Source organism: Lytechinus pictus, chromosome 16, assembly GCF_037042905.1.
Source record: "Lytechinus pictus isolate F3 Inbred chromosome 16, Lp3.0, whole genome shotgun sequence".
Classification (NCBI taxonomy): Eukaryota; Metazoa; Echinodermata; class Echinoidea; order Temnopleuroida; family Toxopneustidae; genus Lytechinus; species Lytechinus pictus.
In genome coordinates this window covers 23,320,433-23,345,347 of record NC_087260.1, presented here as the reverse complement: position 1 = coordinate 23,345,347, position 24,915 = coordinate 23,320,433, and the positions used below count along the sequence as shown (strand labels likewise).

Here is a 24,915-nt window from a genome sequence, read left to right as displayed (position 1 = left end):
GAGTTGTTCATCTGTGACATCATAGATCTTGGTCGCATTGCCAATGGGAGGATCTCCATAGCATTAGTGATCTCGACATTCAAATGCTCATAACTCTTCTATTGCTAGTCCTATTTTACTCAAACTTTTGTTGATCTTATTCTTTGATTTTTCTGCTTTCACAAAAGCTAACTTGCTCCAAGAGTTTCATTCTCCTTCAAATACACTTGTACTTGGGGGCCCTGTAATGTAAAATACAAATCCTAAACATAAACAGATGGAAATGTCAGGTAAACATCTAATAATGGAAAATTGTAGGGCCTTTATGAAGTTTAGAACAATACCCCAGGGCTACAAGTAATGTGACTTTGTACACAGAAATGTTACTGAGCAGCGCTGTTGCCTGCTGTATATTAAAGTGTCTATAATGCAGCCCCTATGATGATCAAACCCAGGTTTAACAAGCAATAAATTTAGTCCACAGTCTCCATATTATGGAATGCTCGATATAATTGTTCTTATTCAATTTACAATGAAAAGTTAATTTACAAAAGAATCTGTTGTATAATCAGATCATCTTTTGTCTTATCATTTCTTATGAAATATTTTCGGACAACATTTTAGTAGTAAAAAGTATTGGGTTAGTATTCATTATCCATAAATGGAAATCCGTCTTGTTTACATGTCATAAACATAATACAGACAACAAATTATATAAATTTATACACAAGTAACATGAACAAAGCAATCTACATTTTGGACATGACAATAAACATAATATTAGGCTACTTATGTAATAAGTCATAGCAGTGTTCTAAAGAAGGAAGGAAGAGGGAGAGACGGAAAAAATCTATTTAAGCCATTGAGTTTAAGAGACGGACAGAAGTGGGCACAAACAAATTAAGATATTTCGGGCGGTATTTGCCTTGAGAGATCGCCATCGTTTATCACTTCTTAACATAGCATAATTGATATTTAGAGGATGTGATTTACATTGTATCTCTAGATACTTCGATTGCCTTTTTTAGACTTATTTCTTCACAGATCAGGTCAAATTCTGTCTTCAGGATTTTACCTGCTAGTTTCACTATTCCTGTTAGATTCCTCTTATCTTGGAGTCTAGCACTGGTATACCACACAGAGCACCCCAAAATCATCACACTTTCAATCACTGATTTATAAAACAAATTCATGATCTTCCTATCAACTCTAAAGCTTAGTAGCTTCCGAAGAAAAAAATCCTTTGGTTTCCTTTCTTAGATACATCATTGATTTGATTTGCCCAAGTTAATTTGTTATATATAGTCATACCTAGGTATTTAGAGTTTGAAACTACTTTGATCTCTCTTCATTGTTTATGCGGATTGAGTTATTTACCGGATTTGGACTTTTCCTCGTTCGGAAATCCACAACCATTTCTTTAGAGCAAAAAATAACACTATTTATACTTGATGAATGAGTTGAATGGGTGCTCTATGAAGTAGTGGCCTAAAATATCCTGAATGTTGCTTTGAGAATACCATTCTATACGATCGTTAATTATTATTTTGCTTTGTGTACTTGTTTCTTCTATTCAGTGAGAAAGAGGATGGTGGAATTCACTGGTGCCCAGAAGCAATGGAGGTATGTACGGAGTTATTCATTACTTGGAAAATTTGATAAATGAAGGTCAGGATTTTAAATTGATTTTTCAGGAGCAAAAATATTACACAATGTATCAATTTTTTTCTAGAATGTCATAAATTTGCTTATTTTTTTTACTTGCCTTTCTCTGTATGGTATTTAGAAAAACAAATTACAAAGGCTATTTTGAATTTTTGTAAGTCTTTATCATGTTCATGTGTTTACTGGAAACCTTTGATTTAACAATGGCACTAGAATTGGGGATAGAGAAGAAAGGGATTATCATTTTCAAAGTAATACTCTGTCTCTGACACCTCTGCCAAGTAATGATTCCTAATTTCAATTATAATAAACAAATTTTCAATTTCATTTTGCTCACTTGTCCCTTCTTATCAGAGCTAGATGCCCCATTCCATAATGTTGAACGATGGCTCCTAGTTGATAATTGTCTTTCCTGGGTCCTTGTAGCATACAGTTTGATCATGGAGCTTATTTCTATGATTGATTGCATTGTGTATGATTATTCATAAGAATAAGTCGGCCTCGTGATCAATATGTTCTGGGGGCCTTAGTGCTGTGGTAATTGTTGGTTGGAAAGGACATTTTGTCTCCTAAATGGCTAACAAGTAAAATTCATACTTCAGTATGGCATATACATTTAATTCAATAATAATATCCATTAAAATTTATTTTTGTTATAACAGTTTGGATGGGAAGAAGCAGGATCGGTCAGCATTATCTAGCCTCTTGGCTCAAGACCAGTCCCAGCTGGAGCCACGAAGGATTTCTGATAGCTATGACGAGATCAACATCCCACTCTCTGATCCCACCCAAAGAGACAAGTACATCAACATGTACAACAGCATCCGCATTGGAAGGATACTGGAAGATATAGATATGTTTGGTGGTGAGTGATATCTTCTTAGCTTACAGGCAAATTTGATAATTGACCAGTACTAGTGTCTAGTTCTATTGACCGGTTATGGTTTTGAGACCGTCGAAGATGGTTTATCAGTTAACAAGTATCCACATCACTACCTTGTAAATATATATTTCACATTATTTTGCTTGAGCATTAGGATAAGTACAAACACTTTTCTTTTGGATATATCCTTTTTTTTTTCTTCTATTGCTGAATGATTTCAGATATTGAATAATTAGCAAATAATCACCTTTTTATGTTATCAAATGAGACATCTAAATACCCTCGTCAATGTGGAGATGGACCATATCTTTCCCTGGCTTCACTTTGGAAAGATAGCTACATCCAAATGGCTTGAAATTGAAAGTTTTGCTAATCATGTTCATCAACGATAGCAATTTGCTTTACTTCTTAGCATGTCATGAGCTTAAAAACTGATTGGTTTTGCTTCAGAAAAGGCACTGTTTACAGGATTGCTTTAATACATGTACTTGTATATTCGTTGATGAATCAGGAGGACTGAGGAGTGTACTGTAGCTTTTAATGGTGTTTTCTTGGGGTGCTGGTAAAAAATTTTCCCCTTTCCTACTCTCTGCTCTTTTCCTTACATTTATCTTAAAGATAAATACCAGTTGTGGTAACAATCTCAAAATGAGTTCGAACAGAAAAAAAAATGACCACCTAAGTGTTTGTATGTATAAATAAAAAATATGTGCCATTGGCACTGGAAAATATGTGTAATTGTTGAGAAATTAGCAAAATAAGCATGGAATTCCATGAAATGTCAGGTATTTTTCCAAGCAATATGTCCCACATGTCCTTTTGTGTTAGTTATCCTCAGAATTATCTGTTTTCACCTAAAATTTAATGATTTCACTAAGATGAGTTGATTTCGATGTACCAGATCTAGATCTATGATAATATGTTGGTAATTAACCTTGATTTCTCATGAAATAATTGTTTACCTTTGAAATAAAACTTACAAATACTTTTCTCTCCTTCTCTCTCCCATTCCTCCCTCCGCCCCCTTTTCTTCATTTCTTCCATTGTCTTAACAACTATTTTCAGTATGGCTATGCTACAAACACAGCAAGCTATCCAAAGACATTGAGATTTCACCCCTTGTAATCGTGACTGGACTTGTAGATAGGATAGGTAAGTAATACCTCATTTTGGAATGTATTCATTCACATTTAGTCGACAGAAATAATCATAGTTTAGTTAGCTTTATTTTACTTAACTTTAGTTAAGTCATAGAGATGTATACTAATTACGCTAGAGTGCGGAGTCGCCATAGGCGCGCATACTTAACGTCTGTGATTGCGCGGAGCATGGTCGGCCATTGCTCGATAGGTCTAGATTCGCAAAAGTACCCGGATGTACCCATAGCTCGTACGTTGTAACGCTGAGAAAAGGGATGCTGTCTCCGGCTTTTATCTTGAAGAAAGGAATCCAACCTCATTACAATTGAAAATATGAATGACAAATTGCATCTCAATAAACTATTAGTGTGATTACATGGGGATTCTGCTATTAATTTGTCTTTTTATCTGGATTCTCGGGATGAAATTCTCTATACAGTGCATTTACGATTACCTGCCACATGCCTATTAGGCCTATAGATAATAATAGATAACAATATTGATAATATGACATAAATAAGTAGAAAAAAAAATACAACATTAAAAGTAAATTTTGACAATCATTTCAAAAGACAGTGGATTAGCCCATGATTCCGTGTTATCATGACCAATTTGTTTATGATGGATATAATTTTGTAATTTTAATTCATTTCAACTCTATTCGTTTCACTTCACTTCAATTAATTTTTTTTCATTCAAACATAATACAAAAATATCGGATAGGCCCTACAATTTTACAGAGGAACGTTCTTATCTCGTAAAAAAACCCAGTAGGCCTATAAAATTGAGCATAAATTACCAACTGCATGAAACTTGCATTAATTTGTATGAAGTATATACTAGTTTTTTAAATGTAGGATGGGGGGTCGGGTGTCCGGACACTTTATATTTTTGAAGCCTTCTTTTTTGTCTTTGGATTACACAAAAAATATAAATTCAATAGTTGTAATCATCTTCTGTTTTGTTCTTTATAACATTTCCTAACATTTTGTACTAAAAATTGATGAAACTTCGCTTGTAATTTTTTCAAAAAAAAAGTGACTTTCTAAAATTGATCGTCCGGACACACAACCTGTCCGGACACACAACAACTGGGTATACAATAATTTGTATGAGTGTTTTTGATCTTTGATTACTATTTTATTAGCAAGTATAGAGTATTTAAAGGGCATCTTATTAATTTTACTGATTTTTACATCATGGCCGCCTCCCGTTACACCATCAATGGTAAAACTATATTGGGTTTTCAGTGCTCTTGTTAATTTTTTTTCTCATAGGAACATGATAAATTCCCTAAATCTGCAGGCCTATATCGCACCGAAATTGAAGTGATTTAGAAAATATCTAGAATGTCTTTTTATTGTTAAAAAAGTTTTGCTTTTAATACCCTTCTCTTTAAAATAGAATCGGTTTATTTTATTCGCTTTTTAGGGGGTGGGGTGTAATTAAAGTGACATACGCACCCAAGAAAATTCACAATCAAAATAAAAGTATACAAGTACAGGGGGCTCGACTGGACCCCTCCCTGACAGGTATCACTTGAGGTTAAAATTAGGATCACTCAACAGCCGACAATAATTGTAATATCTTATTCCAAGTATTTGTCAGTTTTACAATAGGCCTATTATTGCTTAATATGTTTGGCTTTTGTACTCACAATTTTGCAAAACTTTTTTTTATTTTAAGTTTTATTAAGTTTGCAATAGATGTATCTCTTTCAGGATATTGTTATCAATTGGTTTTATACACTCAGTTGTAGTAATCCCACTCCCGCTCTGTTTCTTCTCCTCTCCTTCTTAGCTCTCCTTAATTATTATTCGATCCTTGATTTATTCACATAATTTGTCCAATCAAAGGATCATAAACACCAGCGATATGTCAACAGAGTATTTCAGCCGATCAGCATATTATTTCAGCCGGGGGGATCAAGTCTAGATTTTCCAGAAAATCAAAGAGAAACTCTTTTATGTTGCGTTAAACACGCATTGTAATTTGTTCATCATGTTATTTGCAAGGCAATACTGTAAACATAATTTCCCCCATTAGGCCTTCTGTACATTATAAAATTGTACAACTGCATGCACGTTTTTAGCTGTCAACAAACTTTTCTACATTGACGTAAGAAAGTAATTAAAATGATCGGATGGTTGCCAACATTGGAAATCTAAATCATATAACTTATAGATTCATCAATTAACTGGACCAATGCGTAAATCATTTTCAAATATTATCAATAAAAAGTCATTTTTTATGACTCACGAGTTATTGAGATGACGGTTACATCGACGTTTAAACCCATGGGGAAAAGGAGTTATGCCCTATTCTGATTTCTATGTGTCGATCTAGTAACAATTATATTAAAAAATGAAGAAATAAATTATCAGCATCATGGTTATGCCTATAGGCCTACATGTTATTTTTAATATCCCTTCCAAATCATTAGAAAATAAAAGTCATAAAAATTAATGTAGCGACCTATCGAAATGTTTAATATGACCAAAGCAAAAAACAATTGGGGATGTATCATTGGCCTGTATATGCGCTATTGATATTCCTATTATAGGCATTTTTGTTCTGGTTTTGTTAGATTTTTTGTTAATTTAAACTTTAATTCAGTATATTCAAAACTATTTAAATTTTCAATTTGCTTTCGCGCTCATATGTCATCATTTTGTTCCGTTTCTGTGCTATCACTGTACATGCCCCATAGGTACTGTACGCGCATGGCAGGCTTCGAAGACCTATCGAGTAATGGCGGCCTGTCTCCGCGTAATCACAGCGATTTGACGAAGTACGCCCTCTAGCGTTATTAGTATATATCTCTATGAGTTAAGTGTACTTTAGTCCAATTCAAATATTAGAGAATAGTCACTTTTCCTTTATGATGATCTACCACCACAGAATAAAAAAAAATATAGTATAAAAACAATATAAAAACAAACTAGTATACATGGCTGGAAGCTTACAAAGACCTATATGAAGCCTACCAAATGATAGAACTAACTATCAAAATCAAGCTCCAGTTTTAATACAAAGAGTTGCGATTAATCCAATCAACCTCAACTATAGAAATCAATCGGTGTCATAATTTTTCATGCACAAAATTTGGACAACTTCCCTTTGGAGACCAAGAAAAGCACAATGCTTGCATGAGTATACATCATATTTAGCAGATATTAGAAAACGCTTTGAACAGACATACTCTAAATGTTGGGGTTATTGGCTTGGTGATCAGATCAATCGCAACTCTTTGTAAGACAGGACCTAGGTCTTATTGTACTGTTCTTTATTATACATGTACAGTGGGATTAGAAAAACTTGACAACTCACAAATCCCCAATTTAAGGAAAACAATTTGTCATGAACATATACATATAATTATTACATGGCCTGAGAGAGAGTAATATCTGTAAAGGTCAGCCACTATGACTGATGAACCTAGATGTAAAATGTTTCCTAGGTAATTGGTTATATACCAGCTTTGCATTTACCAGCAAATTGCTGTCCTGCCGAGTTCCTACGGGAGTTACCATAAACAGAAACAGAAATGTTATTTTGTCCCAAATAATTTGATACCATATTTATGTGGTATGTGTTAACGCTTCGATTACCAGGAGGTATTCTTGACAGTGATGTAACTTTTGATTTGCGCCATATTAATTCATGACTGCAATGAATGAACCCAGGTGTCAATGATGTCATAATGCATTAAAATCCATTTCAAAACACCTGTTCAGTACCGGTACTTTACATTATCATTAACACATTTATAAACACATTTTGGTATCAATTCTCAAGTTCATTTCATTGAAAATAGATTAGCAAAATGTGTACTAACTCACGAAGGATTTTGACATCATTGGCATCTGGATTCATTTATTGCAGTCATGCTTTACTTTGGCACAAGTCGAAACTTACATCAAGTCAAAGAATACTGACTGATTATCCAAGCGTGAAGACATACAGCATAAATTTATCAATTTATTTGGGAGAAGATGATTCAGGCCCCCCTTATGATCTTGGCCGTCGATCGCGCTATCACAACGAAAATTGGCACGCTTTTTACCAATGGCATAGTCTACAAAACTATAAGATCAAATTCTGCGAAAAATCCCATTGCTAATTAATCATGCTAATTCACGCATAAAATCAAAAGTTTGCCCTTATTAACTAAATAATGCCCCTAAAATGCTAATTTTTTGTTTACAATTATAATAGAAATCTGATCAAATGTACTTCAAAAAGATTTCAATATCACATTTATTTTCTTATGTATTTTAGTGTTTTTCTAAATTTCTTATGTATTTTGTTGTTTTTCGAGTTATTGTTTATTTGTCGTTTTTTCTATGGAAATTGTTGGGCACTTTATTTTGACAATCAACAAGATGAAATTAATTGATTTTAATCAGTAAAAGGAAAAATAATAATACATTTATGAATTTTGGCTAAAAACACTATTTGCATTGGATTTGTAGAAGTACACAAATTCACATTTTGGAGAAATTTTGGGTCTGCATGCACTTACGAAATGTGTAATTTTGCCACCGCGTACCCTGGGGTCGCAATTTTGGTCTCTAAAGTTGAGCAAGACTTGAAAGTAAACAGTCAGGGAGCGACATGGTAAAAAAAATTTGCTCGGCGGATATATCATGAAAATTATCGAGGGGAGAGGGGCTGAATCAGCCCCCAGTCTTATTAGGGTTTAAATTGGGGATTTGCGAGGTTAATTTTTTTTTTACTCATACGGTATAGTTTAAAGAATTTGATGATTGGACTTCTGTGTTTGTCACATCTTTGCCTTGTCAGACATGAGTACCATAGACATCATACCAGACAAGGATCTACGACTCAGTGGTCATGTGACCTGGGTTGGCAAAACATCAATAGAGGTCACTATCAACCTTGAACAGGTCAGAGACCATGTGTTATTAATCTGTATTCTGCCCTGCTTTCCCAAATTAATTGATAAAAATGATAATTATAATGATGATAATAATAGTACACAAAAATAATAGTGTAAACCTATTGAGCGCACTCCACACCCCGGGACAACACCCTGCTAATGTTACTAGCCAAGAAGAAGGGCTGTTAAATACGAGTATCAAAGCAAAATGACATTACCTGTAATAGAACAAAATATGTCTCTCATGTACACTGACGAGGAGAGGGTAGATTTATGTTGCCTGGGAGGGACTTTTGAAAGCGACGTTTCAAGAAATTTATTGCACTGGATTGCAAATGATTATGAATTTGTGATTAATAGATCAGTTTTATCTATATTTACACTTTCTGTACTTTGCAAGATGCAGATTTACAAACATTTGGAAATTTGCATTCATTTTCAATTGTGATGATCGGTATGGGGATTTCTATTAATTGACTTGCATATAATTGCTCATTTTTTACAATGCTCTCCAAGCTAGATAATGATCTTCTCAGAATTTTTTTGAGAACTTGGTAACAATTTCCTATGCTTAATGAAAGGGGAATTTAACCCTTTTAATCCTAGTTTAAAAACACATGAGTAAATCATTGAATGTGGACCCAATTTGATTAATTAAAAAATGTACATGTATTTATTTGTGCCTTATAATATTTATTTAAATTTGTATGATATTTATCTCTCCCTAGATGATCAACAACTCGTATTCAAAGATTTTAGAGGCAAAGATTGTCAACGTTGCTCGAGATCCCCTCAATAAAAGGTGAAAATTCCTTCTTCCTTTTGAAATAGAATATCTGGTACATTAAGTTTATACATTTATTCTAGCACTCTGTGATCTTGTGTCCTTATTGCAAGTGTAATACCAAGCAAGGGGGTATATGGCAGTTATTTTAGAATACTAGTCCAGAAAACAAGTCCAAAATATCTTAGTTGTGACAGCAATAAAATTATGAATGTATATCTCAAGTGTGCCCCACTGGAATTACATTATTGTAGTAGTCTCAGTCATTCCTGATTATAATCCAACTGTGCAGTATATATTTCAGATCTTGCAGTGGTGGAGGCATTGACTTTGACTTGTGTTTAAGTATCCATCTAGTTTATCAATCCATTTGTTACCAAGCAGGCAAAAACTTATCATTATTTTAATTTTCGGGGGCTGGTTTAAAATTTTCATCACTGTTTGCTTAAATCTGCAACTTTGGGTTAACTTTACCATTGCAATGAATAGGGATTTCCATTACTTTTTTGAGCATTTCATGGACTAGATCACCCCCAGTCTCTATGTAAATTTTGCCCATTATCAACTCAGAGAAATTATATAAGAAAAGGTTTCAAGAACTTGTATGTAAAATGTCTTTCTTGTTAACTAAAATGCTATTTTTTGTCAATCCATTTGTTGTCAAGTCAAAGCAATACATGTATTTAGAACTTCTCTATTTATTTGATGAAAAACCACTTGTTCCTAATTATCTCTCTTGGACGTTGTCTTTTCACACGAAGGCCATCATTCATCAACCCATTGGTTGCCGAGACAGAGGAAGAATCTAAAGAACTGATCGCAGGAAACGCAAGGAAGATCGCCAGGCAGGAAAGGACGAAAGCCTCTCTGTTGAAGACCGCCCCCACATCAGAGGAACGAGAGATTATACATAAGATGTTTGTGGAATCACTACCAATAGGGTGTGTATATGTTAGAGAGGTGTGGCATATTAAACTAACTATCTGGGACTTAAAACTAAAATTTACTCACTGGATTGATTATGTTACCTTCTCTGAAACATGATGATCATAAAACTCATAAAAATAAGTTTTTATATACAGTTGCATGCAAAATTATTCACCCCCCACATTGTTTTAATATAATTGTGTAAAAGTTGCAATTTTGGATTAACTAAGAAAATCTTAAATCTTGAATTTTGGCTCTGTTATTCAATTGTAATAAACTTCTTGAATGATTTTGTAATGTCACTCATATTGCCAGAATGTCAAATTTCCACCACCATGCAGATAAAGAGCAGTCATACTTGGGGCATTGGGCGATACTTGTGATCAATTGCAAGTCTATTAGGGGTCCTTAAATCAATCATATATCTTGCAATTAATTACAAATTTACAATTGTATTCTGGGCCCCATCTTACAAAGAGTTGCGATTGACTATGGAAAGCTAACAAAGTCAACATATAATATGCATGTTTGTTCAAAAAAAATTCCAGATATGATGTATATTCATGAACTCATTGACTTCTTGACAATTTTGTGTGTTCTCTGTTGTTTACAAAGGACATTTCGCAAATTCCCTGTTGAAAAAATTACGACACCGATAGATTTCCATAGAGTAACGATTGATTGGATCATTAATAATTCTTTGTAAGACGGGGCCCTGATCTGCTTCTTAAAACAAGGAGAGTACACTGATTTGCTAAAATTGATCTACATGTATGAATTATAATTTAAACAGAAATTTGCAATTGAATGCAAATATTTTCTTGCAAAACTCCATATGTTTTAGTCGAAACTCTAGAGATGTCAGTGGATTCACTTTTCTGATTGTTTTTTCTGATTTGCTGTGGGCACGTCGTTGTCTAGTGGTTCTGACTCTCGCCTTTCAAACAGAGGGTCGTGGGACCGAATCCTAGCCATGGTGTGTTTTCCTTCAGCAAGAAATGTATCCACACTGCTGCACTCGACCCAGGTGAGGTAATGGGTACCGGCAGGAAGAAATTCCTCAAAAAGCTGTGCGCAACAGAATCAGTAGCTTAGCCGGGGTAATATAGGAGCGCCTTGAGCACCTAGCAAGGTGGATACATGCGCTATACAAATCCTATATTATATTATTATTTATTGTTAATTTTTTAAACCTCCTTTTCAGGGCATCATCATTCTCTCATCGTATCAAGCCAGACAATGCTACATGGATGGATGAAACGAAACTCAAGAATGTCATTATATGCTTTCCTCAGGTAAGTGATGTAATAGATTGGTTTATACCCAAGACAAAAACACAGAGATGTAGTAATTCTTTTTAAGTAATAATATGTAAGACATGGAATAGTCTAACTAAGGTACCTGTCACTGCCCTAAGTGTACAAAGTTTTGGAGCTGCTTTTGATAGATAAATATTTAAATGAGCCAATTAAATTTGACAACGAAAGCCCTTTTCCTGGATGTGAGCCAGCCATCTTGAAGGAGAAAGATCTGGAACTTATTATAGAGGCCTGTACAGGGGTTGCGGAATGGTTTTCAAATGGGGGGGGGGGGGATGACCATGCAAAAAATCACAACCATATGGTCATTTTTACGTTTTTGTACACGGTTTTGGAAAAAGTGGGGTGGGGGCTTCAGCCCCCCGCTTCCGCGGCCCCTGCTGTATGCCTACATTCAGAATCTTTTTTAGGTATCCAGGTAGGTTTTTGTAATCAATAACTTTGAATGTATAAAATATGTAAATATTTTTTGGAAAGTGAAATGACGTTGAGCTGATTCCTTGAATTTCCCCAGTCCTTGGTTCTTTCAGTGAATTCATGGTGATTGTTTTTGTTTGTTTGTTGGTTCACAGGAAAGGAATCTGTACAACAAGATTTTTGGAGGATTTCTGATGCGTCAAGCCCTGGAGCTAGCCTTTGCCAATGCAACTCTAAACTGGTGAGTTTTACCATTGGAACCTTGGTTTAATTGAATATTCTTGTGTGTTACATAAATATTTATATGATTATATTCAACATGAATTAAATCCTATTAAGTGATTGGTTGAAATAGCATCATTTGTGACTTTATGTACAGTAAAACAGAGATCAAGATATTTTTTGAAAATTTGTAAGAAACATTTTTTTATCCATCTAGCATTTTGACTGATGATTTTTATTCTCTGAATAAAATAATAGAAAACAATGGAGTTTAAATCAGAGAATAATAAATTGAAGATTTCATCTAAATGATAGATTATTTTGAATTGCTTTGTTTCTATTCAGTCATGGAAGGATTCGGATAGCAGCCATTGACAACATTCTCTTCAGGAAACCAGTAGAGGTTGGATCATTCTTATTCTTTCTATCTGAGGTGAGTTGTTAGTGTTGACTTAATGTATAATAATATCGCAGGGTTAAACCCGTTTCAGGTTGGCAGTGAATAACCAATTTGTTCTTCCCCGGGGTCCCTAAAGATAAATTAATTAAATCAACATTACAATATATATGTAAATCACTAATTTCATTTTACATACTCAATTGTGAGTGTCTTCTATGATCTAAATCTGCTAGAATTATAGTAATCAATGGTTTGGTTGCAGAAGTATTTTCTTGTTCCGGTATTTGACAAATCAACTGTACATTAAGTGCTAAAGTATTGATGGCAATATTGTATTGTATGTACATGTATGTATATCTGTGATTACAGGGCATCAGGGGGGGGGGGGCAGGACAACCTGAAGGTGACATTCATTATTTTAGTTTCGCATTTGAATGACATGTTATAAAGAGTTACACAACCCAGAGCCCTGTCTTACAAAGAGTTACGACTGATCCGATCAACCTAAACTACATGGAAATCTAACAATGTCACTTTTTTTTTCTCCAGGAAATTTGCACAATGTCCTATGCAAGCAAAGAAAAGCACACTGAATTTTCACGAAAACGATGAATGTATGACCTTTACATCATATCTAGAAAATATTTTTAAACAAACATGTTGACATTACTGGCTTTCCATAGTTGTCGTTGATTGGATCAATTTTAGCATTTTGTAAGACAGGACCCAGAACTCTCTTTTCTTATTCATGTACAGTTGAGGCCAAAAGTTTACATACACCCATGGAATTCAGTGAAATTTGTTCGCTTGCCAAACATTGCAACATTTACTATATCTTCAGAAATATAAATATAATACAAATTTGGTATCAAATGAAAGAGCGTATTAAGTTCTTTCATAAGATGGGGATGCCGTTGGGATTAAAGTATATTTCAGGTGGAATTTTCTTTGAAGAAAAAAAGTAATATTCGTGCCAAATGTATTCTATTGTTTATTATATTTTCAAATATCGTTTCATAGAAATATATAAATGTCAAAGCTATGATTTATATTACACTTTCTATTATGATATGTCACCACTGAACACAAAAGTGTAATCTGAAATGTTTGTGTTGAGAAGTAACTAGCACAAATATGATTTTTTTTTGTCAAGTTATTATTTTTAATTTGTCTAAAATATGAAGATTAATTGGGGAAAATGACACCTAAATATTTTTCAGCTCATGATGACAAAGCAATGTGATGAAGGTATCAAATTCGTCATGATAGCACAAATATTTTATAAGATACGGTAAATTTTATGATGTTTGGCAATTGTCAACTTTTCTTTGAATTTCCTTGGTGTATGTAAACTTCTGGCCTCAACTGTATAGCCTATATATAGTTGTTTGGTCTCTTTGACATTACCTAGATTGCATATACTGAGGGATGTTACATGGAGATCAGAGTTCACGCAGAGGTCGTTGACCCACGGACTGGAGATCGTGACACAACCAATGTATTCCATTTTACCATCGTAACAGAGAAACCGGTACCATTGGTCTGGCCCAAGACGTACGGAGGTAGGAAATTATCCTTTGTGTTTTATCTGTTAATCTGAAGTATATATTCTTTTCATTGGACATGTCAGGCTGAAAATAATGATAACTAATTAAATAGAGTAAAATTCACTGAACTAATGCTGAAAATTTCATTAATTTCTGATAACGGTGTTGCTTCTTATCTTTTACACAGATAGTGGTCAATCTGCTCCTCAATACACGTTTGATCTATACCGTGTTTACACGTGCATCGGCTCGCGATTCAGAACCAAAAGCCGATGCAGAATCGGCTTTTGGTTTATCTTGCACCGCGTTTACATGCTATCACAGCTCGCGTGGCAAAAACCTGAAATGATCCGCGCACCAACAATATACATCATAATAAAGACAACGCGCTTTAAAGTACGTCATAATGGCAAAGTAGATGAAATGTGTCCCAATTGCCGATGCAGAATCGGCTTTCTGTTTACACGTAGTAAAAAAGCTGATTCTGCATCGGCTCGCAGTTCTGAACCTACTACTTTGGTGGTGCAAAGTTGCCGATTCTGAACCGAGAGCCGATGCAAGTTAATCGCGTTTACACGCAACAAAAAAGCCGATGCAGTGTGTAAACACGGTACTAGTTTCTTAACCTCTTTTTATTCCCACCAGCCCCCATCTCTCTCACACACACTCGGTATTTCTTTCTCAATCTTTCTCACTGATTCAGTTACCCCAACTTACTATTTCTCTCTCTCTCACTTTCTTTGCTCCCCCTCTTTTCACTCGTATATTATTATTATTGCATCTATTATCTTTAGATTAGTTATAAATTTTAATGTAAAATCCCCCCTTTTTCATCCTTTGCCAATTCCATCATCTCATTTCAGAATCCATGCTGTACCTCGATGGCCGGAGACGATTCCTCGAGTACAAGAACATCAACCAAGTGACGGATACGACAACTGTCCCGCTCACCTTTTAACTAGTTTATCGTGCAAACCCTTTTCTGGAGTAAAATGGTCTGAATATGCAGCCCAAACTTCTTGACTGGAACTTGTGCACAGAAGGTCCCTCTCAGCAAGTTTTATATCTGTGCTAGTCTTGTGTGAATACCCTCTTACTTATCAAATTTTAACTGCGAACAACTCATCAGAGAAACATCCACATTGTTCTGTCTAAGAAGCATGTGTTCACCTTATATTGAGGATATGCCCCCACATTTCCCTGGGTCTTTCTATTGGTTAGAAGGGCTCCCACTCGGAACTAACTGTGATTTTGATTGGTTTGTCAGTGAAAAGATGGACGGGAACTCAGAGATATATGACAGAGAAAAGACAGTCTTCAAAATACCAATTTGTGACAGTCATAGCGATGTCACAGCTCGGAGAGAAAATATTCTTACAAAATTTCTTTTTGTATTTAATTAATTGCAATAATAATTCTAATGCTTTTATAAGGTTTTTTAGACATAGGTGCGTATTCTGAACTTGAGATTAATTTAAAGTGTGATCTAAAGTTGTGGTTTGACTATCGATTGCCAATTGTGATTTAAATCTGTCACAGTAAAAGTTCAATTTATCATCTCATTTGGCACTCAAATCATTCATAATTGAGAATAATATCTTAACTGTTTTTCCTCAAAATTAAGGCTTTGAAACAGAGTAAGTTTAAGAAACCTAAAATGTGAAAAATATTACTCTGTTGGCTTCTCACAGTTTGAGGACAGAGCTAGACCACGGCTTAAGCTGAATTGGATTCAGGGCCCCCTTCTTACAAAGATATACGATTGATCCGATCAACCTCAACTCTATGGAAATCCAACAATGTCATTTGTAAACAAAGAAAAGTACACTGCATTTTGAATGTTTGCTTTATATCATATCTGGAAAAATATTTTGAACAAACATGCAGTTTAGATGTTGATGTTGCTGGCTCTCCATAGTTGCAATTAATCGATTCAAGTCTTTGCAAGTCTTTGTAAGACGGGACCCAGAATAACAGATGATTCTGGTCACTGGATTCAATCAATATTTTCTACATGAAGTACCCTCCACTCCCTGGGGAGTATTCTAGCCAGTTGTCTTGTCAGGCACTCACCGGGCAAAAACATTGACTTACGAGCAACTTTACGAGCGACTGGTGATACTATCTTGTGGTAAATGATATACACCAAATTTGCATTAGTTCCTAAGAAAGGATCACAAGACGTTCATAAAGTTGCTTGTAACTTTCGTCGGCTTTATGAAACACCCACCTGGAATGAAATTAGTGTTTGCATTGCTGTGCTGGTTGCCAAGATGTCAAGGTCAAAATCCTGAGACTTTGAACAGGGAACTGTAATTCTGTGTCTTGAATTTGGTGTTAATTTTGAGCCGACTTCTATGTCAAAGGGAAGTCCATCCTGGGGCCCGTAACACAAAGTTTAGCGATGATCGTAGAACATTTATCTACAATTGATTCCATTGACTACAATGTACAATCGATCGTGAAAATCAAGTGTGCGATTATTCGCTAACCTTTGTTTTACGGGACCCTGATGTCATGCTGGTTTAAATGAAAGCAGAACGTTTAGAGGATTGTGGTACGTGTAGTGTTCGCAACTCCAAGACTCTTGACAATAAGACAGTAGGATGATAGATTTTGAGGTTTACAGAAAGTAGGCTAATGTACCATTAGAAACTTACCCATTAATTGTAACATTTAATGCTGCAGTAAATTGTATATTGTCCACCTCTTCCCTCTCTCTGTCTCTATCTTTTTCCTTGACACAGTGTGTAAATGAGCATTTCTGCGCAAACTGATTTCTGCGAGCTTTACGAAAATGGACAGTGTTCACTCAAGTGTAACATTCTGTCAAAATGTTTACTTTCATATGATAGATGAGACCTAAAGCCAAGAATATAAATGTTGAAAAATTATCCCCATGTCGTATAATTTTCATTTCCCAGGACTTTTTCAAAGTGTAAGCTTTTTATTGATACACACTTTAGTATGGTCGTGTGACCTTAATTTGTGCGTTACCTAATTTGCGCACGGTCAAATATCTCTATATCTAACTGATATCCTGAAAAAATAGTATCACCATCAGAAAAAGCGAGCCAAAATTACTCAGTATGGTAATTTTCTTGAAGGTAAGGTCTGAATTTGTGAAAATATTGGCAAAACATCAGCAAATTTTGTTAGTTTTTGCGTCCACTCCGAGAAAATCTTATCTTCTCGGCAAACATCACGAAATCGCCAGTTTGCGAGCAGAGGTCTCCAAATAAGTAAGTAAAATGTGATACCAACCGAACTTATGGCATTTTATCCTCCATCTGATATGATAATCTTAGCTTTGTCTGCTTGATTTCTTTTCTAAAGCTTTGCAAAACGATCGTGCGCAAATTAAGGTCCCACTTTTTTATGGCACTTTTTCAGCCGAGCGCGCACTAGTCGATCGCCATGGAATTTTGAGATCACGATACCAGCGAAATCCTTGACCTACTTAATAATTCCGTCAAGCGAATTTGACTTTGGGATCTTGCCTTCCGTCTGGTATTTATGATTTTGATTAATTTTGTGTGAACTGTGAGAAATTTCTGATTGAAAATCATTTTCATGAGAATTTTTTAAATGTTCGCAAATTATGGTCACCCCATCATACGAACCAGTTTAAGCCTGAGGCAAAATTTATTTTTTAAATGTATAGTATGTTTATGTCCTGCACTCCGTATCTAAATTGGTGCCTTCATAATTTCTTAAGCATTTGTATTTATTTCATAGCTATTGTAAATTGATTGTACATAATAGTACCTTAAGTATTTATAATTAGAAGTATTCAAAGTATTCAATTGAGCAGCTTTAATATGAATTATTTACTCAATTCATTTAAAGTTAGTAGGCATGAATTGTGATTTTATGTGATTATTGTATTATTTGCAATACACTGAAATTAAAGAAATAATTTACTTTGAATGCACATGAAAAATTCATTTGATTGTGATTTGCATTTTTGTCTCACCTGCATAGCAGAGTGAGACTATAGGCGCCGCTTTTCCGACGGCGACGGCGGCGGCGGCGGCGGCGGCGGCGGCGGCGACGGCGGCGTCAACACCAAATCTTAACCTGAGGTTAAGTTTTTGAAATGACAGCATAACTTAGAAAGTATATGGACCTAGTTCATGAAACTTGGCCATAAGGTTAATCAAGTATTACTGAACATCCTGCCTGAGTTTCATGTCACATGACCAAGGTCAAAGGTCATTTAGGGTCAATGAACTTAGACCATGTTGGGGGAATCAATATCAAAATCTTAACCTAAGGTTAAGTTTTTGAAATGTCATCATAACTTAGAAAATATATGGACCTAGTTCATGAAACTTATACATAAGGTTAATCAAGTATCACTGAACATCCTGCATGAGTTTCACGTCACATGACCAAGGTCAAAGGTCATTTAGGGTCAATGAACTTTGGCCAAGTTGGGGGTATTTGTTGAATTGCCATCATATCTCTATAAGTGTATTGGTCTAGTTCATAAAACGTGGAAATAAGAGTAACCAAGTATCACTTAACATCTTGTGCGAGTTATAGTAGTTTTCAAAATCAGCACTGCTGCTATATTGAATCGCGTGATGCAGGTGAGACGGCCAGAGGCATTCCACTTGTTTATATTTCTTTCATAAGGAAGCTTACTTTCTCAGTGTCAAACAGAATCTTTTCAGGGTTAATTTGAAAATAATATATTCCATCTATGACAAATAGTATATAGAATGCCAACACAAATCTTAAAATCTTTCAAACTTTGTTTTTCAAATCACATATCACTATGTATCACTATGAAACAACACAAGAACTGTTTCTGCATTTCCTTTATATTAAAGTTTGCCATTGATTTAGTATCTAAATAGATACCAGACCTTAGATGTTCAAGTATGCTGAAAATCAAACAATCATAACACACATAAAAGAATATCATTAAAACAGATGGACAATAAGAAAATCACTTGTCTTCAGTAACATTGCACAATCCAACATTACATCATTGGTTTACATGAAAATAGCAAAAAATAGGGTTATACCAAGAAATCATAGACTTTTAATCATCTTCCTCAAAATATTAATTCAAAAGTACTCCTAGTTATAAATGTTCAGACATATCACTGAATTATAAACATATTAACTTGAGAAAGATTATGACATTTGCAAAATTTGTCTATTTTCGCAAAATAAATTTTATACATCCACATCATGGTCCTTTATGTAAATGAGCCAAATATGTCACAAACTCATTTATTTTGTATTCTATTTTATGTAAAATCAAATGCTTGAAATTGTATAGCTGTGATGATAAAAATAATTACTTTTGTTCATATTGGCACAGCACTTCGATAATTTCATGTAAAGATGGTACTTGTAGACTTATATTTATTGCAAATCTTAAAGTAAACAAATTTCATCGTCAACATAAATGCTTCAAAAAACAAACGTTGGTCTTCTATATTGCATGGCTCTGCATCTAACAGGTGCAGCATAGAAATCATTTAATACTTGTGCATGAATACAAGAAGTCTCAGGGAGGGAGGGGGGAGATAGGCAATGAAGGGTGCAGGTAGGAGAGGGGGATCGAGAGGGGAGGGTCAAGAGAGGATCGAGAGGGGAGGTAGAGGGAGAGTAAGAAGGGAAAGTGAGAGGAGAGAGGGGGGTGTTTATGATTGTCCTCGGTGTTTGTCATGCCCATGAAAATTTTCTTCCCACCAGTTTTTCCATCTCAAGATTATACGGGTGATAAAACTCTCTCAACCTTTGCTCTAGTTCAGCACTCATCTTGGGATGCGTCCTTCCTTTCCCCTGCCCCATGCATTCCTTCTTCTCATCACGTAGACAATAAAACCCCTTGGATGCGTTGAAATAAACCTTCGATTCATCAAAATACTTCGGAAGCTCGAGAAACTCCTCAACCTCTTGGAGAACTGACAAAGGATTCGCCGTCAACTCGCTGCCGTCCACGACAAGGAAGTGATCGCGGGGAAATACGCTCAGCCAGTCACGGAAGCGCTTGACGTAGATACCTCTGTCGATGATGGAGTTGTAGTACATGAGCTTACCGTCAGGTCGTATGACTGTAGATTCGAAAGTATCATTCAGGAATGCGTGAACTTTTACCGGTTTACCTGGCTGGATTGGCCGGTCAATGAAGCGTGATGCTCTAGCTCTTTTCTTTGAAATGAAGCGTGATTTTTGCTTTGGGAAAAAAAGAGAAAAATGACAATCTTCTACTCTCTTTTCATAAAGGCTTTAAAACCACATAACACAGGCAATCATAATTGTTTGAAGAAAAAAAAACAATCGAAGGACAAAAACATAAGATATCTAGAAAGAATATATCTGTACAAAGTCAAATGGCACCTATATGACTCTCTGACATTTAACATTGATGTGCCATTACAGTTGCCTACATTGATCACACTAACCCTACATCATGAATAATGCCATGACTTTCCAGAAGGATGTTTAATCAATTTGGAGGGGATTATATTCCAGGTGCGGATTCATGAATTTTCTGAAGGGGGTGCATTTTGTCTGAAATATTTGACAAGCCAAAAAAGGATCATCACTCCAAACTGAATGGGATTTGGTCTTCAGGACAAAATGACAAGTAACAAAAAATGAAGGCATTTTGATTTTTGTCCTTTCTCTTTTTTATTGTTGTTGCAATTTTATGGAGTGTGCCCTTACTTTCCCCCTGGATCTACACCTGATATACCCCCATTTCCAAATACTTCCATACTTCCATTGATATCTTCCATCTTTCACCATCACCTTTATTCCATCCCTAGCTACCTTTGTCATACCCCAATTTCATCATATCATTATTCCAAAAGTCTTGTATCATATTCTCTTGCTGAAGGCCATGGCACTGCATGGGAGTCTGTAGTCATTCATATCCAGTACTTCTGTGGACTCTGCTTTTGCTCCTCAGAATTTCCACCTCCACTAAAGTTGACAACAGCAGACTCCAGCAGAGCCAGGGCCATCAAAGAGAGGGAAATTAGATGACTTACCAGCTCATGTAAATAGCCGGAGACCGCCCGTATCACTGGGTCACGGATGGCCACAATGAACTTGGTCTCTGGAGGCATTTTGCGCTTCATCATCTGAGGTACGCCTTCCACTCCCCAATAGCTGGGTGATTTCTCCATCGTTAGTTGGTACTTTGAGGAGATGGGCATCTGCTTTTTATACCAACCAAGGCCTCGGTCGGGATACCTTGTCCAGAAATGAATCTCAGCTGGTTTGGCGTGAGCGATATTCGGATGACTTGCTAGGAAAAATGCCAAGGCACCTGTTCCGCACTTTTGCACACCAAGCCCTATGACATTGGGCAGTCTCTGTCGACAGTTCAACCTTCTGGCAGTGGCCCTGTCAGAGTTTTTTTGACAGCTTGTGAGTCCATCTGTCGGATTCTTGATGGATACCTTGCGCTCCTGCTCTGCCATGAACAAATTATCGTCTCCTTTTGAAAGGATGCTGCTGGCTTCATATTCATCTTTCTGCATCACTGCTGAGGAAGTCTTCTTTACGGAAGATTGTCTGGATGTGGTACCTTCCACTACAGAGGGTTGAGGAAGAAGAAATCTCTCATTCTCACTGCTTTGGTAGAAAAGATATATGACAACAGGCAGAGAGAGGCCAAGTAAAAACCCAGCACAGGTCGTCTTCAGATAAACTGACTTTGTCATACTGCAGAAGTCAATATTATTTTCAAAAATAAAGCAAACAAACTGGCGAATTTAGAATAGTCCACAAACTCATCATACGGAACAATAGATCAATCTAATTAGTCCAAGTGATGCAACTACTTCTCTGAGCAAAGATTACCTTTAGAATGTTCCTTCCAATTCATAACTGGATTCAAGTTGGAAATTTTTAATTCTCATGTCTTGATCGCTTGACTACATCTTCCTTCAGAAGTCGTAAACCAGGTCAAGGTTTGTGCATTTTTACAACTCGCATGCAGTCTCACATCAATTAAGATAAAGGGCCCAAAATAAAGAGATAATGTCCTTTAAATGAATATTGTTTTCAGTTCTGGTAAGTTGTGTGTGGAAAAATAACATCCATCCAGTTTCACCTCAATCACTTGAAGATTCCCTATTCCATAATGACAATAGGCACTCAACGAGTGATACTGAGTACAAGATTCCCATCATTCTAGAGTGGACATTGAAAAGTAAAGTAGTGTATGCACAGGGGATTATCAAAGAAAAAGAAACTCCGGAACAAATTGTGAATGACAATTAAACAAGTTGTTCTCATAAAGAAAGACACCTCCACGTGAAATTGCTAAGACCTCTGACTGATGCAACAAAACAACTCTATTGATGATCAAATGTAGACTGTGTTTGCATAAGAAAGGGACAGAAGGAGAATGAGGAGGTAGGGGTACAGGGAGAGAAAGCAAGAGAGTCAAGGCAATGTGTTGAAGCTATATGAATGGGGCAGAATGAGAGAGGGGATCAGAGGGAGAGAGAGAGAGAGAAAGAAAGAAAGAGAGGTACAAGTTAGAGATGGGATGTGGGATATAGATGATGTGAAAGAGAGGATGTGAGACAGAGGGAGTGAGAGAGATGGAGTGAAAGGAAGGGGTGAGAGAGCTAGGGGCGAGGGAGTGGTACAGGGTGTGTGAGAGAGGGGTGAGAGAGATGGGGCGAGAGAGGGGGGCGAGAGTGTGTGAGAGAGAAGGTGAGAGGAAGGGGTAAGAAAGGGTGTGCGAGAAAGAGGGAGTGAGAGAGGGTGTGCTAGAGAAGGGATGAGAGAGAGGTAGTGAGAGAGATGGGGTGGGAGGAAGGGGTGAGAGAGAGATGGGGGTGATAGGGAGTGAGGAAAGGGTGTGTGCATGAAAGGGGAGTGGATGGGTGGGAGGAAGGGGTGAGAGAGAGGGGGTGAGACAGGGTGTGTGAGAGAGGGGTGAGAGAGATGGGGTGGGAGGAAGGGGCGAGAGAGAGATGGGGGTGATAGGGAGTGAGGAAAGGGTGTGTGCATGAAAGGGGAGTGGGAGAGAGATGGGGTGGGAGGATCGAAGGGGGTGAGAAAGGGTGAGTGAGAGAGGGTGTGTTAGAGAGGGGAGAAAGAGATGGGGTGGGAGAAAGGGGTGAGAGAGAGGGGAGGGAGTGGTACAGGGTGTGTGAGACAGGGGACGAGAGGAAGAGGCGAGAGAGGGGGCGATTGAGGGTGTTGTGAGAGAGATGGGGTGGGAGGAAGGTGTGAGAAAGGGTGTGCGAGAAAGAGGGAGCGAGAGAGGGTGTGTTAGAGAGGGGGTGAGAGAGCTGGGGTGGGAGGAAGGGGTGAGAGAGAGGGGATCGAGGGAGTGGTACAGGGTTTATGAGAGAGGGGGTGAGAGGAAGGGCAAGATCGGGGGTGAGGGTGTGTGAGAGAGGGGGTGGGAGGAATTGGGGTGAGAAAGGGTGTGGGAGAAAGATGGATTGATTGATTGATTGATAAAAATTTAACGACACTATCAACACATGCGTGTCATATAAGTGTCGGACGGTTAATCTAGAAAGGTTACTATAGTACAGTACAAATTACACTAATGCAACTTTACAAAGGAACAGGATTATAAATTAGTAATTATCAGTAATAAATTAATACGTTAACTACTTCCCCGGGATAACTTCCCTACTCTTTACGAAAAGAGGAGTAGGTTTTTTAACGTGCAAATGGTGTGACTCTCCCTTACACGGGACCGACGGCTTAGAGTCTCCTCCAAAAGACTAGACAATTGGAATAAAATACCTTGCCCAAGGGTATACCTGTTGTGATTGGGAATCGAACAGTTTCCCACCTAAAATCTAATAAACAGATTGATCTCCTTTAGGAAATTTACAATACAGTCGTGAAATATCTCCAAATAATGTCTTAAGGTCAGGAACATCATAAAAGTTAGTACGAATATGTGCAAAATCAGCACATTCAATGAGGATGTGTTTTACTGTAAGTGTAAAATTACATGATATGCATTGAGGTGGATTTTCTCCTGCAAATAAATATGCATGTGTTAAGTGAGAATGTCCAATACGAGCACGGGTCAATACAAGGGAGAAAGATGGAGCGAGAGAGGGTGTGTTAGAGAGGGGGTGAGGAGCTGGGGTGGGAGGAAGGGGTGAGAGAGAGGGCATCGAGGGAGTGGTACAGGGTGTGTGAGAGAGGGGACAAGAGGAAGGGGCGAGAGAGGGGGGCGAGGGTGTGAGAGAGATGGGGTGGGAGGAAGGGGTGAAAAAGGGTGTGTGAGAAAGAGGGAGTGAGAGAGGGTGTGCTAGAGAGGGGGTGAGAGAGAGGTAGTGAGAGAGATGGGGTGGGAGGAAGGGGTGAGAGAGAGATGGGGGTGATAGGAAGTGAGGAAAGGGTGTGTGCATGAAAGGGGAGTGGATGGGTGGGAGGAAGGGGTGAGAGAGAGGGGGTGAGACAGGGTGTGTGAGAGAGGGGTGAGAGAGATGGGGTGGGAGGAAGGGGCGAGAGAGAGATGGGGGTGATAGGGAGTGAGGAAAGGGTGTGTGCATGAAAGGGGAGTGGGAGAGAGATGGGGTGGGAGGATCGAAGGGGGTGAGAAAGGGTGAGTGAGAGAGAGGGAATGAGAGAGGGCGTGTTAGAGAGGGGAGAAAGAGATGGGGTGGGAGAAAGGAGTGAGAGAGAGGGGAGGGAGTGGTACAGGGTGTGTGAGACAGGGGACAAGAGGAAGAGGCGAGAGAGGGGGCGATCGAGGGTGTTGTGAG

The 24,915-nt window shown here is 37.1% G+C and overlaps 2 protein-coding genes across 6 annotated transcripts in view; one reads left to right on the top strand and one right to left on the bottom strand.

Moving 5' to 3' along the window:
* LOC129279675 (acyl-coenzyme A thioesterase 9, mitochondrial-like) overlaps positions 1-16,891 on the top strand; it is a 30,459-nt gene extending 13,568 nt beyond the window's left edge. For all 5 annotated transcript variants that reach the window (XM_064110823.1, XM_064110819.1, XM_064110820.1 and 2 more), the window contains 11 exons: positions 1,557-1,602; positions 2,307-2,509; positions 3,593-3,679; positions 8,473-8,576; positions 9,298-9,371; positions 10,115-10,294; positions 11,485-11,575; positions 12,172-12,257; positions 12,584-12,671; positions 14,050-14,200; positions 15,049-16,891. In XM_064110823.1, coding sequence (XP_063966893.1) covers positions 1,557-1,602; positions 2,307-2,509; positions 3,593-3,679; positions 8,473-8,576; positions 9,298-9,371; positions 10,115-10,294; positions 11,485-11,575; positions 12,172-12,257; positions 12,584-12,671; positions 14,050-14,200; positions 15,049-15,143 — 1,205 coding nt within the window. In that variant the 3' untranslated portion in view covers positions 15,144-16,891. The remainder of the gene's footprint in view (positions 1-1,556; positions 1,603-2,306; positions 2,510-3,592; positions 3,680-8,472; positions 8,577-9,297; positions 9,372-10,114; positions 10,295-11,484; positions 11,576-12,171; positions 12,258-12,583; positions 12,672-14,049; positions 14,201-15,048) is intronic.
* Positions 16,892-18,772: 1,881 nt separating this feature from the next.
* Positions 18,773-22,523, bottom strand: LOC129278454 (heparan sulfate glucosamine 3-O-sulfotransferase 1-like). Its single transcript, XM_064110824.1, has 2 exons — positions 21,205-22,523; positions 18,773-20,383 (listed from the first exon to the last, which is right to left on the bottom strand). The coding sequence occupies exons 1-2, from the start codon at positions 21,880-21,882 to the stop codon at positions 19,871-19,873; spliced, it is 1,191 nt and encodes a 396-aa protein (XP_063966894.1). The 5' UTR covers positions 21,883-22,523; the 3' UTR covers positions 18,773-19,870.
* Positions 22,524-24,915: the final 2,392 nt, after the last annotated feature.

What these genes read in the sequence shown, in the direction of transcription:
- LOC129278454 (XM_064110824.1), bottom strand. Translation starts at nt 21,882, where the DNA reads ATGACAAAGTCAGTTTATCTGAAGACGACCTGTGCTGGGTTTTTACTT. An exon ending in CCGGCTATTTACATGAGCTG is followed by an intron (nt 20,384 to 21,204) that starts GTAAGTCATCTA and finishes TTTTTCCCAAAG; the next exon opens with CAAAAATCACGCTTCATTTC.